This window comes from Bufo bufo, chromosome 11, assembly GCF_905171765.1.
Source record: "Bufo bufo chromosome 11, aBufBuf1.1, whole genome shotgun sequence".
NCBI lineage: Eukaryota > Metazoa > Chordata > Amphibia > Anura > Bufonidae > Bufo > Bufo bufo.
Genome location: NC_053399.1, coordinates 48,882,707 through 48,901,269, shown reverse-complemented (window position 1 = coordinate 48,901,269; position 18,563 = coordinate 48,882,707). Strand labels below are relative to the sequence as shown.

General features: G+C 41.6%; 1 protein-coding gene across 1 annotated transcript in view; it reads left to right on the top strand.

Moving 5' to 3' along the window:
- Positions 1 to 18,563, top strand: part of RYR3 (ryanodine receptor 3) — a 734,312-nt gene that overhangs the window by 591,265 nt on the left and 124,484 nt on the right. The window contains exon 84 of the mRNA XM_040412592.1: positions 16,514 to 16,531. Coding sequence (XP_040268526.1) covers positions 16,514 to 16,531 — 18 coding nt within the window. The remainder of the gene's footprint in view (positions 1 to 16,513; positions 16,532 to 18,563) is intronic.

The window sequence follows — 18,563 nt, the reverse complement described above, 5'->3', positions numbered from 1 at the left end:
GACGGATCCGCACCAAACGCGAGTGTGAAAGTAGCCTTATTGTCAGGGCCCCTGAACAATGTTTTACAATGACAGTATAAGGATGGAGCGACTGGCTGGCCTGGTCTGAGAGGGGTGCTTGGGGTCCAGTTCAAAAAGTTGCTGTGGATGCCCAGTCAGTTTTAGTTGCACCAACGGCTGGAGAACTGGACCACCGGAGAAAAAGAGAAATGCACCATCATTTTTTTTTTTTTTTATATCATTCATGTGCTTGGCTTGTTTTAACAGGCATCTTTAAAGGGCAGATTTGTACCTACAGTACAGACCAAAAGTTTGGACACACCTTCTCATTCAAAGAGTTTTCTTTATTTTCATGACTATGAAGCATCAAAACTATGAATTAACACATGTAGAATTATATACATAACAAACAAGTGTGAAACAACAGAAAATATGTCATATTTTAGGTTCTTCAAAGTAGCCACCTTTTGCTTTGATTACTGCTTTGCACACTCTTGGCATTCTCTTGATGAGCTTCAAGAGGTAGTCCCCTGAAATGGTCTTCCAACAGTCTTGAAGGAGTTCCCAGAGATGCTTAGCACTTGTTGGCCCTTTTGCCTTCACTCTGCGGTCCAGCTCACCCCAAACCATCTCGATTGGGTTCAGGTCCGGTGACTGTGGAGGCCAGGTCATCTGGCGCACCACCCCATCACTCTCCTTCATGGTCAAATAGCCCTTACTTTCAAAGTTTTCCCAATTTTTCGGCTGACTGACTGACCTTCATTTCTTAAAGTAATGATGGCCACTCGTTTTTCTTTACTTAGCTGCTTTTTTCTTGCCATAATACAAATTCGAACAGTCTATTCAGTAGGACTAACAGCTGTGTATCCACCTGACTTCTCCTCAACGCAATTGATGGTCCCAACCCCATTTATAAGGCAAGAAATCCCACTTATTAAACCTGACACGGCACACCTGTGAAGTGAAAACCATTTCAGGGGACTACCTCTTGAAGCTCATCAAGAGAATGCCAAGAGTGTGCAAAGCAGTAATCAAAGCAAAAGGTGGCTACTTTGAAGAACCTAGAATATGACATATTTTCAGTTGTTTCACACTTGTTTGTTATGTATATAATTCCACATGTGTTAATTCATAGTTTTGATGCCTTCAGTGTGAATCTACAATTTTCATAGTCATCAAAATAAAGAAAACTCTTTGAATGAGAAGGTGTGTCCAAACTTTTGGTCTGTACTGTATGTAACTGGCTGACCTATTACATGTGGGATTGGCAGCTGAAGGCATCTGTATTGGTCCCCTGTTCATACGTGCCTGCAATGCTGAGAAAAATGATGTTTTAATATATGCAAATGAGCCTGTAGGAGCAATGGGGGTGTTGCCGTTATACCTAGAGACTCAGCTTTCTCTGCAACTGCCATGCCCTCTGCAATTTGATTGACAGGACCAGGTGTGATAATGTTTTCTCTGCCTGGTCCTGTCAACCAAAGTGCAGAGGGCGCGGCAGTTACAGAGAGAGCTGAGCCTCTAGGTGTAACAGCAACACCACCGTTGCTCCAAGAGGATCATTTGCATGTATTAAAATATAATTTTTCCGTATGCCTCCCCAATGTCACTAAGCAGGAGGGTACCCTGCCTCCCAGGGACAGGAAACAACGTGAACAAAGATTTAAAAGCCTCCTTCCCTTTACCTTCTCCAGTTGATTCCTGTCCCTCGGGTCGAAGTAAAGAACAAGCAGAGTTCTCTCCTGCTTAGACATAGCGCTCAGCCTTTGGTAAGTCTTCCCTGAATAGTTAGGAAGGCTGTAGCAGAGCAGCGGAATCCGGGACGAGATACTGCTCCCGCCGCTAGCTTTGACATAAGTCATGCTCTGCGGGCAGCCCTGGGCAAGAACGGCTCATATTGGAGCCAAATGGGGACGGAAAACATGCCGGCAGTGCGACTCTCCATCAGAGCTGGAGTCTCGAGAGAGAGCAGTTCACATGGACGGAACATGCACTGCGTGGCATGCGGCAGCGTACCACATGACCAGGAAGTAACTCATTGAAAACGCCGACAAGGAGATCCGGACAGCATGCAGTGCCATTTGCGTCCCGGATTGAGCCAGAAGCATGTTGCTCCCAGCAAAGAAACCTTCCGACACCCCTAAGGTCCTCAGCCCGGTAAGCCTCCTCTCGGGAGGAACACGTTCCTTGTATATGCACATGGATGTTGCCTTTTCACTGGTGGAGGTTCCCCACTGTAATTTTACTCCTTAGTGAGGGGTTGTTTTTATACTTTTCAGGGCAGAGATGCAGAGAAAAATGGGGAATCTGCACTAAAGAAGTGCGCAATATGTAAAAGGCAGTTAGCAGGTCACAGTAAAAGTAAAAGGCCACTCTGTCAAAAGTGCACATATAAGATTATGTCAGAAGAGGCCCCTTCTTTGGTGGATAACCTTAAAACCCTTATTAAGGAGGAGGTCAGCTCCGCCATTGAAGCCAAATGGCCACCATACCACAAAAAGCCTCTACATCCAGATCAAATCCGGAACCTCATATGGATTTGGATTTAGATTTTGGTGAACACAATGATTCTTCAGATTCGAATTCCACCTCTTCTGAAGACTAAGCGAGTAGACCCCTATGTTTCATAGAAGAAACTGAATCACTTCTGAAAGCGATTAGGGTTACCATGAACCTCGAAGAGTCAAAAGAAGCCCAAACAATTCAAGATCAAATGTTTAAAGGGCTTGGGGTTAGGAAACAGAGTATTCCCAGTCCAAGATCACATAAAAAAACTAAATCTCAGAAGAATGGAAATACCCTGAAAAAAGATCAGGAGCCTCTAAGGTATTCAAAAGAAAATATCCATTTAATGAAGGTGACTCAGCCCACTGAGACAAAACTCCCAGAGTAGATGCGCCTATAGCCAGGATATCCAAAAAGGCATCCCTGCCGTTTGAGGATGTAGGATTATTAAGAGATACAATGGACAAAAAATGTGAGTCTGTTCTTAAAAGATCTTGGGAGACAAATACATCTATGTTGAGACCCAGTATTGCAGCCACATACACAGCTAGGACTATATCCTTATGGTTGTCCCAGTTGGAAGAACATTTGGTTTCAGGCACCCCTGGAGAAGATATTATATCTTCCCTGCCGGTATTGAAACAAGCTTCAAAATTTTTAGCTGACGCTTCCGCGGACCTGGTCAAATTGTCCACTAGATCTGCAGCTCTTTCCAATACCGCCAGGAGGTCTGTTTGGTTAAGATCCTGGTAAGGGGACTCCACTTCTAAAAATGAACTTTGTGGTATCCCCTGTGAAGGAGACAGATTTGGGTCCGTATAGGATGACATTTTGGAAAAGGCATCCGATAGGAAAAAGGGGTTTCCTTCTGAAACCAAGTTCTTTCAACAGTGACGTTCCTTTCGGACTCCGAAAAGGGGAAGGCCGGATCAGAATAAAAAATACAACTCGGGATCCGGGCAGCCCTTTAGAGGTAGAGGTAGGGGGTTCCTCTTTAACCAGGATAAATCCTCAAAGCAGTCAAGTTTATGACGCCAGAGATCCAGTGGGGGGAAGATTAAAAAGGTTCATCTCAGCCTGGGAAAGATCACAGGATCCTGGATATAATTCGTCGAGGATACAGGCTGGAGTTCTCTTCCTTCTTCCCCCCCATCCCCCCGCCAGAAAGTTTTATAATAAACAGAAAACTAAAAAAGGAGGATCATCATTTACTAGAGTCTCAAATTCTACTTTTATTAGAGAAGGAAGAGGTTATCCCAGTGCCAGAAGATCAGACAGGGAAAGGATTCTACTCACCGATATTCCTCGTGAAAAAAAAAAACAACGGCTCCTTCCGAGCTATTATCAACCTAAAACATCTCAACAAATTCATCAAATACAAAAATTTCAAGATGGAGACCGTGAAGTCGACCATCAACTTGTTGACCCGGGATTGCTACATGGTAACCCTTGACTTGGCAGATGCATACTATCATGTGCCAATTTACCCCAATTACCAAAAGTATCTTCCTGAGAAACCAACTTGTCTATCTGCAGTTCCAGGTCCAGGTCCTACACTTCGGCCTTGCATCAGCCCTGAGGATCTTTACTAAGTTAATGGCAGAAATCTCAAGCGTCTTCCATCAAAAATAAATAATATTTATTCCATACATAGACAATTTTCTCATCTCAGCATCATCACAGATTCTCCTCCAAAGTCATTTACAGATAGCACTGAGCACTCTCCAGTCACTGGGCTGGAAGCTGAATCTGGACAAATCAGATCTATCTCCCAGCAGGGTAAAGGTTTTTCTGGGAATTCAGTTGGATTCCCATCAGATGACGTCCTTTCTTCCGCAAAAATACAAAAAACAAAAGAAAGATATTATAACAAAAGTTTCAGCGCTTCGTCTGCTCGTCTTTCGGAGTATCATGAAGATACTAGGTCTAATGACTTCAACAATACCGGCAGTCAAATGGGCTCAGTTCCACAGAAGAGTTCTTCAGAACTTCCTTCTGAAATATTGGAACCGAAGTGCCCTTTCACTGGCCAGGACAGTGACTCTTCAATCCTGGCTAAAGAACTCTCTAGGCTGGTGGTTGAACCTGCAGAATCTGAACCAGGGAGTACTATGGCGGACACCAAATCAAGTCGTCATCACAACGGACGCAAGCATATCTGGCTGGGGAGCCCACTGAGGGAATCAGCTGGTACAAGAAGTCTGGGATCCAGATCTCCTCTATATGTCCTCAAATTCAAAGAAACTTCTAGCAGTATTTCTGGCACTAAAAGCCTTTTCCCCAACCATCCACTCCCAAAATGTCAAAATTCTGTGAGACAACAGGACCGCGGTAGTGTACCTAAACAAGCAAGGAGGCACAAAGCAACATTCTATGGCAGATTGTGTCCCAAATCTTCTCCTGGGCCGAGACTCGCATAAAATCAATCTTCTCAGTCCATCTAAGAGGAGAAGAAAATAATGGACTTTTTGAGAAGAAGGAAATTGAGTACGGGAGAGTGGAGTCTCAACAGGTCAATATTTCTAAAAATTTACAGGAGATGGGGTCATCCAAGTCTAGATCTCTTTGCTTCCCAGAAAAACAAGCAGACAGATCAATTGTATTCCCTCTCATATACGGACAGTCCAACAAGAGTGGATGCATTTTCGGGCCCATGGTCTGCAGGGCTTCTATACGCTTTCCCTCCAATCCAACTGTACCCAAGGGTCCTGACGAAGATAGCAGAAGAAGGCTCTTATGTAATCTTCATAGCCCCATACAATGCAATATTCACATAATGCACACAAAATACAGGCGTGGGTCACTTTTGCCACATCTTCCAAGCTGCTAGAAGTTTCCTGAGGCTGGAGAAAATGGTTGGCACGGCAGAACATTAAAAATGGCTTTATATACAGTTAGAGTGCTCCAATATATTCGCGATTGCTCTAATCGGCACTAATGATGCAAATATTTTGGAGCAATACGTGAAACTTCACATATTAGCAGGTCTGCATGTATGTATGGACAGCAGAACCTAACACACTGCACTGCAACAGCTACACTATATCAGGATATAACCTACACTGTCTATCTCCCACTAACTATCTGTATACATATACAGTATATATAGCTATTTAACTAACTAATGTAGTGTGGAAAGCACAGAGCACAGCAATGACACTGCTGTCTCTCTGAGAACTTTAAAAACTGTAGAAAATGGCTGCTCGGGAGGTTCTTATACAGTCCTGATCAAAAGTTTAAGACCACTTGAAAAATGGCAAAAAATCATATTTAGCATGGCTGGATCTTAACAAGGTTCCAAGTAGAGCTTCAACATGCAATAAGAAGAAATGGGAGTGAGACAAAACATTTTTTGAGTATTCAATTTAATGAAAACAACGAATAAACTGAAACAGGCTGTTTTTCAGCTGATCAAAAGTTTAGGACCACATGCCTTTAAAAGGCCAAATCTGTGCAAAGATGTGGATTCATTGTCATTTTCTGTCAGGTAGTCACACGTTGTGATGGCAAAGGCAAAAAACTCCCTTTTTGAACGTGGTCGGGTTGTTGAACTGCATAAGCAGGCTCTCTCACAGCTCGCCATCGCTGCTGAGGTGGGACGCAGTAAGACAGTCATTTGGAATTTCTTAAATGATCCTGAGGGTTATGGAACAAAAAAGTCAAGTGGAAGACCCAAAAAAATTTCATCAGCACTGAGCCAGAGGATCCAATTGGCTGTCCGTCAAGACACTGGACGATCCTTGACCCAAAATAAGGCCCTTACTGGTGCTGACTGCAGCCCCATAACCATCAGACGGCATCTGAGACTGAAGGGCTTCAAAAACAAAAAACGTCTACAAAGACCTCGTCTCCTTGAACGCCACAGAACTGCTCGTTTGGACTTTGCAACAGAGCACCAAACATGGGACATTCAAAGGTGGAAGAAAGTTTTATTCTCTGATGAGATAAAATGTAACCTTGATGGTTTCCAACGTTACTGGCATGACAAGCAGATCCCACCTGAGATGTTTTCTACGCACCACAGTGGAGGGGGCACCATAATGGTCTGGGGTGCTTTTTCCTTCAGTGGAACAATGGAGCTTCAGGAAGTGCAGGGGCATCAAACGGCTGCTGGCTATGTCCAGATGTTGCAGAGAGCATTCCTCATGACTGAGGGCCCTCGTCTGTGTGGTAACGACTGGGTTTGTCAACAGGACAACGCTACAGTACACAATGCCCGCAGGACAAGGGACTTCTTCCAGGAGAATAACATCACTCTTTTGGCCCATCCTGCGTGTTCCCCTGATCTAAATCCAATTGAGAACCTTTGGGGATGGATGGCAAGGGAAGTTTACAAAAATGGACAACAGTTCCAGACAGTAGATGGCCTTCATGCGGCCGCCTTCACCACTTGGAGAAATGTTCCCACTCACCTCATGGAAACGCTTGCATCAAGCATGCCAAAACGAATTTTTGAAGTGATAAACAATACTCATTACTGAGTTCATGTTTGGAAGTTGGATTTCTGTTTTGGGGGGGGTTTAGTTTTTTTTTTGGAGGTGTGGTCCTAAACTTTTGATCAGCTGAAAAACAGCCTGTTTCAGTTTATTTGTTGTTTTCATTAAATTGAATGCTCAAAAAATGTTTTGTCTCACTCCCATTTCTTCTTATTGCATGTTGAAGCTCTACTTGGAACCTTGTTAAGATCCAGCCATGCTAAATATGATTTTTTGCCATTTTTCAAGTGGTCTTAAACTTTTAATCAGGACTGTATAGTAAGGGGTAAGCAACTTTCCTATTGATTGCTAGGGATGTTGCTAAGCTCAAAGACATTGCAGCCTTCTCATTGGCCCACAAGCAAGAAGGGAGGTTACCGATGAAAAAAAAATCTAGACTATTCGAAATTACGAATATATATCACTATATTCGAAATATTCACAAATTCTTGAAGTGCCGATATTTGCAATTAATATTCGCGATTCGAATATTCGCGCCCAATACTACTTACCACCTGACATTAAGGTAATTTTAGACTTCTTACAAAAAGGTCTTGATAAAGGGTTACGAATGAACACCTTTAAACTCCAGATAGAGGCACTGAGTGCCTTTATGGAAGTCAGGTTGGCTGAGTTTTATTTAATCAAAAGGTTTTTTAAAGGGGCTTATAGATTACATCCTATTTTCAGGTCTACGATTCCTCCTTGGGATAATCTCAACTTGGTCCTTTCTGTTCTTATGGATCCTCCCTTTGAACCACTTGATGAAATCTCTCTCAGACTGTTGTCCTTTAAAACTGCATTTCTATTAGCCATCACCTCACCTACAAGAATAGGAGAAATACATTGAAGCATTGGCCTGTAGACCTCTTTATCTTAATGTTTTGGATGATATAATAGTACTAAAACATGAGCCCTCTTTTTTACTGAAAGTTTTCTCAAAATTTCACTGTCAGCAGGAAATATCTTTGCCCACCTTTTGCCCCCAGGCGAAATCGGCTGCTGAGATGAAGTTTAAACACTTGGATGTTCGGAGGTGTGTCCTGGTTTACCTGGAGGCCGCTAAAAATCTGAGAAGGTCCGATCGTCTTCTAGTCCAGTACACAGGACAGAATAAGGGTCAGGGGCTTCAAAAACTACCATCCCTCGCTGGATAAAAATGACAATTGCTATGGCATATGAAGAAAAAAGACTCTCTCCACCCTCGAGTTTGAAAGCACATTCAACTAGAGCAGTGTCAGCTTCGTGGGCAGAAAGTGCCTCAGCATCTTTGTCCCAGATCTGCCAGGCAGCAACCTGGTCAAGCCCATCTACGTTCTTTAATCACTATAGACTGGATGTTTTGGCCAACAGGGACTTGTTCTTTGGACGAAAAGTCTTGTCGGCAGCAGTCCCTACCTAGTCTGGTTCCTTTGTTAATCCTCCTGCTTAGTGCCGTTGGGGAGGTGTACGGAAAAGATGATAATTACTCTTACCGGTAATTGGATTTTCCGTATAGTCTCCACAACGGCACTGGGATTCCCCACCTTCCCCCTTAAGTATCTTGACTGTATTGTTTGAATTAAAATTGTATTATTTTCTCCCAAATTAAAATTCTTTCAGCATGATCCTGAGTTCTTAGGTATTTACTGGAGAAGGTAAAGGGGAGGAGGCTTTTAAATCTTTGTTCTCCAAGTTTTTTCCTGTCCCTGGGGGGCGGGGTACCCTCCTGCTTACTAGTGTCCATATAAAGAAATACGCAGTCGGCACTGCCTGATGCGGTTAATGTCCAACAGGATCCATCCCTGCACCATAAACATGCGTCAGTTCGGTGGTGCTCTGCCAAGTAGACATATATTCAAATTGTTGAAAGAAGAAAAAATGCGGCACTCACCATCAACTTCATTTTTGTTAGCTTTATTGTAAGTAAAATCACGGTAGATGCGGGGCACCGCACAGATACATCAGGCAACAACCATTTCGCTCTGGATTGCGCTTTGTCAAGCCTCCCATGATCGAACAGGTGAAATGATCACTTCAATCTACAACTTGATGTCCTTATAAAAACATATAGATAAACATCAATATAATCTAAAACCATATCGTATAAACACAGCTAAGTCATTTTTGTCATTTAATCAGAGAGGACCCATGGCATCAGTTTTAATAATCCATGCTGCTTCCTATCTCCTCCTCGTTCAGGCATATGAACTACCTCTATCCCTGCACACTTCAACACATCATCTCTGCCTCCATGTACATCATGTATGTGTTCAATAAGTCGAGTAGCTCCAATTCTACTTTCTATTGATTACGGTATTTTGTGTTCCCTGAATCGCACGTAGAGAGGTCTAAAGGTCCTACCCACATAAAACCTTCCACATGGGCAGAAAATCACATATAATTCAAACTGCGTCTTGCAGTATATGAATAGTGATGAGCGGCAGGGGTCATATTCGAATTCGCGAATATTTTGTAGAATATTCGTCGAATATTCTCAAATTCGAATATTTGTTATATTCTACGATTTTTTTACTCGAAAAATCGGCAAGGTAATGATCGTGTAATATGCGAATTTTCGTAATGCAAATTTTTATTGCGAATTTTTCAACTTACAACTATTAGACAAAGAAGATGATAGCACTATACTAGCTAAATTGCTCTATATTGGTTTTTTTTTCTAATATTCGCTGTATATTGCTATAACTTTTTTTAACATTCGTAATATTCTAAAACAAGAATATATAGAAATATAGCGAATATTCGAAGAAAAACGAATATAGAGCAATTTAGCTCATATAGTGCTATAATCTTTTTTTTTATAGTTGTAATTTTTTTCCAATCTGAATTTCAGATGAGAAGAAAATGACAACTATTAGACAAAGAAGATTATAGCACTATATTAGCTAAATTGCTCTATATTCGTTTTTTTTCGAATATTCGCTATATTGCTATATATTCTTGTTTTAGAATATTACGAATATTCGAAAAAACAAAATTATAGCAATATAGCGAATATTCAAAAAAAAACTAATATAGAGCAATTTAGCTAATATAGTGCTATAATCTTCTTTGTCTAATAGTTGTAAGTTGAAAAATTCGCAAACAACACTACTCCTAAAGTCAAATATACTGCAGCCTTCTCATTGGCCCACAAGCTAGAAGCAGGGAGGGATCATGTGTACTGATTAAAAAAATAAATTTATATTCGAAATTACGAATATATATCACTATATTAGAAATATTCGCGAATTTTTCGAAGTACCTATATTAGCGATAAAAATTAGAAATTCGAATATTCATGATCAACACTATATATGAAGTGTTTCACTGTATGTCCCACTCCTCCTATTTGTAGATACTTACGTCTATACATGTAGTTACACATAGAACAGTGTCCACATATGAAATTCCCTCTCGGTATACATTTTCCTAACCAATTTAAATCAGTTCTTGGTAGGTTGCTCCTGGTGATGACATCCCCTATAGTTCTACACCTTCTGAAACTAATAATGGGACTGGTGTGTGTCTTATCTTTAAAATTATCATCTTGTTCCAGCATATGCCAGCTGTTGAGGATCACACTCCTAATTACTGGGGCCATGGGGGAATAGTCAAATGTGAACACTGTCCTAGCGTTTTCACTGTTCCTTTGTTTTTCCCTTTTCTTCAATGTTAGTGCCTTGTTTTGCTTCTGTTTACATGCCTTCACATAAGATCTGTCGATGATATATTCAGGATATCCTCTCTGGAGGAAACGTCTCTTCCGCTCCTTACATTGCTCCTCAAGTCTCATCAAGCGCATAAATTGGCCGTAAAGGACTGCCGTCTTAACATGGGGTGGAGGCACTCAGATTGTTTAGCTTTGCATTTTCAGAAAAAGTTTATTGATACAAAGGTTATATATTTCAGTTGCCCAAATGTTACATCACACTCAGAAAGCAAAAATTGACTGAACGTTTCGGTCCCAACGGACCTTCCTCAGCGGTCAAATTATCTGTAATTAAATGATACATAGGACATATCGTCATTGTCAACTAGTATTAAAACTCAAACAAGAGAAAGTAGTACAGGGAAAAGAATCAGCAGGAAAATCAAACTATAAAAAACACATAAAGAAGTCAAGAAGTCAAGTAATTAATATCGGGTGGTACAAAAAAATATACATGATTGAGGGTAGTAAATACTATCTGGTGAGCTGCAATTTCCATGATCCAAGAAGCAAGTATAGGTGGTCATGAACATGATTTTATACGTGTATATAGCAAGAGAATTAATGATTTGGTCTGTCACACTATGCAAATAAATAATTCTTCAGTTATTCATCTTAATTCATATCATCTTAATCGACAATTCAAATACGTTGGAACCGCATACTCTCTTGGGAGTGAAAGTAGTCCAGGAAGAAAAAGATGAGATCAGATACCTGTGAGGCATGTGGAATGGATGGGAGGGCGCTGGATATGCAGCATTGGTGCGCCTGCCGTTATCTTATAGTGTATGGGCCAGATGTAGTTCCGGTCACGTGAACAGGTCCCACTTGATAGACAGGACACAAGCGTTCCACAAAGACGTCATGTGAGCGGAAGAGACCCGAACTTGCGTTCCACAAGAGAAATTCAATACAACATATGGGCAGTGTGATAAATAATGATATGATATCATGTCGGCGCATGGAAAACAAATGATTGCGGGAGAGTGCCTGGTATTAATTGAAAATAATTAAAGTCAAGGAAAAAAGCAGTAATTAAAATCGGGGAAATAACAATATGGATTGGGAAAATTGTTGAAAGCTATAACACGTAAAATGGGAGAAATAAAATATTGAAGGTGTGTGACAAACTGCAATTTGCCACTGGGCATTGTAGAGGACTTATGGCTAGCCTCCTGCCCTACGACTATGGCCCCGGGACATGTTACCTTCTTCCATACTGAACTTTCAGCTCCAGAGACTAAGTCCCGTTCGAAGATGGGACTTAGTCGTTTTCTGCATGAAATTGACCGACCGCACAGCCCAAATCTATGGAACTGTTTTGGGCAGGAAATTGTGCTTGCGATCGGTCATAAAGGACTTCCACTAAACTTTTGATCCGCTGTAGAGATTTGTGCGATATTTGGAAGTGTTTATGTTTGATGTATGCTGAGTTTAAATATGTAATTTTTATGGAGATGGAATGTATGGTTTTAAAGTTACAGTGTATGTTTAAAAACTGTATTTTTACTGTGTGTGATAGTTATGTTAATCCATAATTATATCCCAGACAGAAGGGAGGATTTTGTGTATTCGGGTGGGGATTCCTCTCCTATTGTTCCCACATGTGTATTGGTGATCTCCCTTTGTCCTGGGAGATAATTGAATTGCACTTCGGGTGTCTCCAGGGCAGAGAGGAGGAAACCATGATGCATTGTGGGGACCTGCATAAATACGGGCGGGTAGCCCTCAATAAAGAGTTCAGTTCATGTTTTTCTAACCCTTCAGAACGCAGCCTCGTCTCGTTATTGGAGGGAATTGCTGCATCACGCTGGGGATTGCTATGCTCTGCATATTCCCTGGAGGAGAGATCTTTCCCACACGGTCCTGAATGCTGGAGGTTCATTCAGGGTGGAAGGAAGACGGCGCGGCTCCAGTTAAGCTACGGCGGTTGTGGAGTCTGCGGAGGTTGTGGTGTCCAGTGCGGTGCTTGTGGTCCTCGGCGCAAGCTAGGAAGCGTCCATTAACGGAAGCGGATCCGTTACAGAAGGGAAGGGAAGAAGGTGGGAAAAGGGGAGGGTTGGAAAGAGGGGAAGGAGGGAAAAAGGGATAAGGGAGTGGAGGGGGAAAAAAGGGGGGAGGGGGTGTTTTCTCACCCTCACCAGTTGTAGTTAAAGGATCAGCAGGTCTGTAAAAAAAACAAGATAATGTTAGACCCTGTACACATCATGTATGACCATATAGAGCGTATCTAATATTGATGAAATCACATTCGCTGTTAAGACCGTGCGGCGAAAGTGTTCCCAATTTGTGGATCCAAAAGGCTTCTCTTTGCTTTAAAAGGATTATCCGATTACCCCCTCTTCTGGATGAATCAATTTTTCCCTTGATTACGCTTGAACATTGGGCATAATGTAGGTAGCGGTATGTTCCTTGTCGTTGGCTGCATAGGAATAATTGTTTTCGTATCCTGGTAAAGCTGCCCACATCGGCCTTGACTAACTTATCCCTTCCCTAATGTTGGGCGATCTCTTGTAGAAGGTGAGCTGCGGTTGATGGAATTCTTTAACATTGGGATCGGCTTTAGCTAGTAAAGACCTGTTTCCTTAAGGCTTGTTGTATTTTAGCTATTAGAGGATGGTATGTGGTGACGCGCAAGCTACTCTGTTGCAATTATCTTGTGGGGTCTGACATGGCAGAGAAGTGTCCTCCAAGTCTTTTAAGGCATTATTTTGAATAGTCTGTGGATAGCCCCTGTCTACGAATTTTTTGGTCATGCTGTGAAGTCTTCACAGCAAACAGTGTCAGTCAGCACTAGCTGCCGCTGACACTTGAAACTACCGACTCTTATCTCACCGAGGCCAGGAACCTCGGTGACACATACCTTCCATCAATGACGGACCCTTGCACCTTCCTACACTATATACACGTATAAAATCATGTTCATGACCACCTATACTTGCTTCTTGAATCATGGAAATTGCAGCTCACCAGATAGTATTTACTACCCTCAATCATGTATATTTTTTTGTACCACCCGATATTGATTACTTGACTTCTTTATGTGTTTTTTATAGTTTGATTTTCCTGCTGATTCTTTTCCCTGTTCTCTTTTCTTTTGTTTGAGTTTTAATACTAGTTGACAATGACGATATGTCCTATGTACCATTTAATTACAGATAATTTGACCGCTGAGGAAGGTCCGTTGGGACCGAAACATTCAGTAAATTTTTGCGTTCTGAGTGTGATGTAACATTTGGGCAACTAGAATATAAAACCCTTGTATCAATAAACTTTTTCTGAAAATGCAAAGCTAAACAATCTAAGTGCCTCAATTCTCATTATTTGTATCGTGGCTAACCCAGCCCTTGTTGGCACCAGAAACACCTCTAGAGTGCGGTTCTCCATTTTCTCTACACTTAACATGGGGTGGGTGAAAACTTTCATAATGTAATAGTGCATTCGTGGAAGTAAGTAGGTTTTCTGTATACAGGGGTATGTAGACTCCCATCCCTGATCATTACCTTATTACCTTAACATCCAAAAATAATGCAACTGATATGAACATGTGATTTACTAGCAGAATAGAAAAAGAAGAACTTGAGTTTTTGGATGTTAAGGTAATGATCAGGGATGGGAGTCTACATACTACTGTATATAGAAAACCTACTTCCACGAATGCACTATTACATTAAGAAAGTTTTCACCCGCCCCATGTTAAGACGGCAGTCCCTTACGGCCAATATATGTGCTTGACGAGAATAGTGAGGAACCAAATAGAGTTTGAGGAGCAATGAAAGGAGCTGAAGAGACGTTTTCTCCAGAGAGGATATCCTGAATATATCATAGACAGAGCTTATGTGAAGGCATGTAAACAGAAGCAAAACAAGGCACTAACATTGAAGAAAAGGGAAAAACAAAGGAACAGTTAAAACGCTAGGACAGTGTTTATTTGCCTATTCCCCCATGGCCCCAGTAATTAGGAGTGTGATCCTCAACAACTGGCATATACTGGAACAAGATGATAATTTTAAAGATAAGACACACACCAGTCCCATTATTAGTTTCAGAAGGTGTAGAACTATAGGGGATGTCATCACCAGGAGGAACCTACCAAGAACGGATTTAAATTGGTTAGGGAAATGTACACCGAGAGGGAATTTCAATTACATGTATAGACATAAGTATCTACAAATAGGAGGAGTGGGCCATACAGTGAAACACTTCATATACTGCAAGACGCAGTTTGTAGTATATGTGATTTTCTGCCCATGTGGAAGGTTTTATGTGAAGACCTTTAGACCTTTCTACGTGCGATTCAGGGAACACAAAATAATCAATAGAAAGTAGAATTGGAGCTACTCGACTTATTGAACACATACATGATGTACATGGAGGCAGAGATGATGTGTTGAAGTGTGCAGGGATAGAGGTAGTTCATATGCCTGAACGAGGAGGAGATAGGAAGCGCATATTATTACAGAGGGAAGCAGCATGGATTATTAAAACTGATCCCATGGGTCCTCTGGGATTAAATGACAAAAATGCCTTAGCTGTGTCTATATGATATGGTTTTAGATTATATTGATGTTTATCGATATGTTTTTAATAAGGACATCAAGTTGTAGATTGAAGTGATCATTTCACCTGTTCGATCATGACGTGGGAGTGATGTATATAGTACACCTCCCCACCACGTCATGGGAGGCTTGACAAAGCATAATCCAGCGCGAAACGGCTGTTGCCTGATGTATCTGTGCGGTGCACCGCATCTACCATTATTTTACATACAATAAAGCTGCATAAAGGAAGTTGATGGTGAGTGCCGCGATTTTTCTTCTTTCAACTATTTGAATATATCCTCCTGCTTAGTGCTGTTGTGGAGGCTATACGGAAAATCCAATTACCGGTAAGAGTAATTATCATCTTTTCTCAGCAATGCGGGCACATATGAACATGGGACCAACACACATGCCTTCAGCTGCCAAAAGCGCACATGCAACAGGTCAGCCAGTTTTATAGGTACAAATCTGCTGACAGATGCCCTTTAATTATCTTGGGCAATCCCTTTAACACTCCTGAACATAGAAACAGCAGAGATTTATGTTAATAAATTCTAAGTTGTACTGAATATTTTCCCACTAAACTTTATTTATATTATTCTGCTCGACTCCTTCTGCAGATTAGATTGTGGGGGGTGGGGGCTACTGAGTGATTGACAGCCTTCCCTGTATAAGTATACATAGAGACATAACTATCAGTCACTAGAGAGTAAAACCGCACACTGGAGTCCAAAGCCCAAATGAGCAGGGATATACATTAGCAAATTACAAGAAGCTGCACTAAATCTGTTCCCACAAAACATATATCAATCGGCTCAGCTCCTCCTGCTCTATATCATGCTGCATATTCCATGTGTTAATTAATTTATAATCTGTAGCATTGTGACATGACCCTTTAAAAGATTCCATTTCCAATTGAATCGGAAATATGGATTCTATACATGATATCAGATGTCTGTAAAGCGCTGCGGAATATAGTAGCGCTATATAAGTGCATAAATTAAATAAATAAACAAATAATGCTTTGGATTCCATACATGATTTCCCATAAAACACTTCAGTTCACAGGCCTTCTAATACATTGATGAAAGCCGTGAACCAGAACCAGTTCAGCCATCCATTTCACATGTCATCTGTTATAGAGTTTAGGGGTCAAGCCTAATTGTGCGTTCACATCACAGGTCAGCTTATGCCTACATGATCCATTTCATTACATGTTACTGAACTGTATAGCTGACGTATTTTGAAACAGTAACCTTCTATTTCTTCTCCCTGTTCTTTTATTCTTTTTATATATGCAGTAATTGTCCGGGAACGAGGTAAGCAATGCTTCAACTTCAGATAATTGTATTCTTAATTACATTTCATTCCAGGCATTTGTTACCATCTACATGGCATGCTGAGGGACGCATGCTCGCTCTAGATAAAGTAGCAGACCAACCTTCATCTTATCAGCATAGGCCTGCAGACATTAATTAGTTATTTGCTCATGTCTAATTATTCACTTTTTACCTTTTGCTACCGTAGATCTTGTTTTGTATTAATGTCTTCAAGTAATTTTATTATTTTGCCTCTCTTGTGGAATTCAATTGTCTGAAATATTTATCTTATGTAGTGGGCCTAGACATCAGGTTCGGACTGGTCCACAGGGGAACAGATGAATCCACCAGTGGGCCCCTGAGAGAGGGTGGGCCCCCAGTCCCCCCATCACTTGCACAGGTGGCACATGGCACAGTAGACTGACTTCACTACGTACAGATAGACAGCATATCAACCAGCCTACATCCATATAAAAACTGGGTAGATTATTTAAAGGAGCTGTCCAGGTTCAGCTCTGAACCCTGACAACTCCTTTAAATAATCTATCCTTATTTTCACCCAGGCAGGCCCTTTGATATGAGCATCGAAGAATTTGGATCACGCAGGGCAAGGGCTTATTATTACACTGCTAGGTGGAGGCTTCCACCTAGCAGTGCTCCTGGTGACGTCACCGTCTCTGATGGGCGTTTTACAGGCTAAGGCAGCGCTAAAGCCTGCCTATTAGTGCCGGTGACGTCAACGGGCTCACTGCTGGACGGAAGCCTCCACCAAGCAGTCCCTATGGAGCATCCAGGACGTCACCGGATCTCCTAAAAAAGCCTTTGCCCTGCACAAAGGAGAGCATCGGAGTATTAAATGCTCTGATGCTCATGTCAGGGGGGGGCAGAGGGGTAAAAACGGGGATGTGTCTGGGTTCAGCTCTGAACCTAGACAACCCCTTTAACAAACTGTTGCATCTGTAATGCATCTGGTGGCTGAGATGACTTCTAGATATAGAGGCAGGCCAGACAGTATTCTCTTTCCTCAAGGTCCTGACTTCTTAAAATCGCTGCAGGGACCTCCGTAATCAGTCATCTTGAGCATTTTGCTGCTGCTTGCTGCTGTGTGAGCAGGTATTTTGCATATAGCTGTTCAGTGGGCCCCCAGAATGAATTTTAGTGGTGGACAGTCCGACACTGCTAGACATATACGTATTTAATTTATTTTTGTGCCTCACTATAAAGAGTAGTTATGCAGTGCAGATCAATAATTCCCACAAGTGAGTTGTCCCTTTTTAAGATTTCAAATGCAATCAATGAATTCTAAAGAGAAGGTAACGGACCTTGATCATGTAATATAGCAGACAACACATTTTGATTCTCCTGCAATGTGTCTGAAACGAGCAGTACACGAACATCATATCAATATTCACAAACTTGTTATGCTCCATCTATTCTGTTTGAAACATACAGATGCACTGATCTAACACTGTGACATGCGTTATCAGAGTCATCAGAGTCAATTTTAGCTCGGCTACATCTGTATATTGTCTTTTTTTCCACAGTAAAGAGTAGTCCGTGACTGCATTTTAACAACCATACCATGTAATATTCCTTTCCCATTTATTACCCAACTGTAAAATTGCATGTATTATACCGAAAAGTGTGATAAGTTACCGAGCAGATTGCATGGAGGTTCTATAACATAAAGCTGGATGTAACAGTCAGTATTTTTAAAGGCAGCTATGAATGGAGATGGCCTTGTGGTTCACCCAGCGGTCGTTTCGCGGCGAACTTTGCTCGTTCGCGGTTCGCCGAATGGGCGAACATTTGGCGATGTCTGCCGGTGCCATATTCTTTTACATTGTGAAGCACTTTGACCCATGACACATCCATCAGATGGTACAGGACAGCCAATTGAGATGTTTCAGCACATGAACATACCCCCTACCTTTATAAATAAACCTGATCTCGGCTGCCTTTTTATATTCAGTCTTTTCCAGTGTAGGGAGAGGTTGCTGTGTGGAGCAGGGACAGACTGTTAGGGACACCA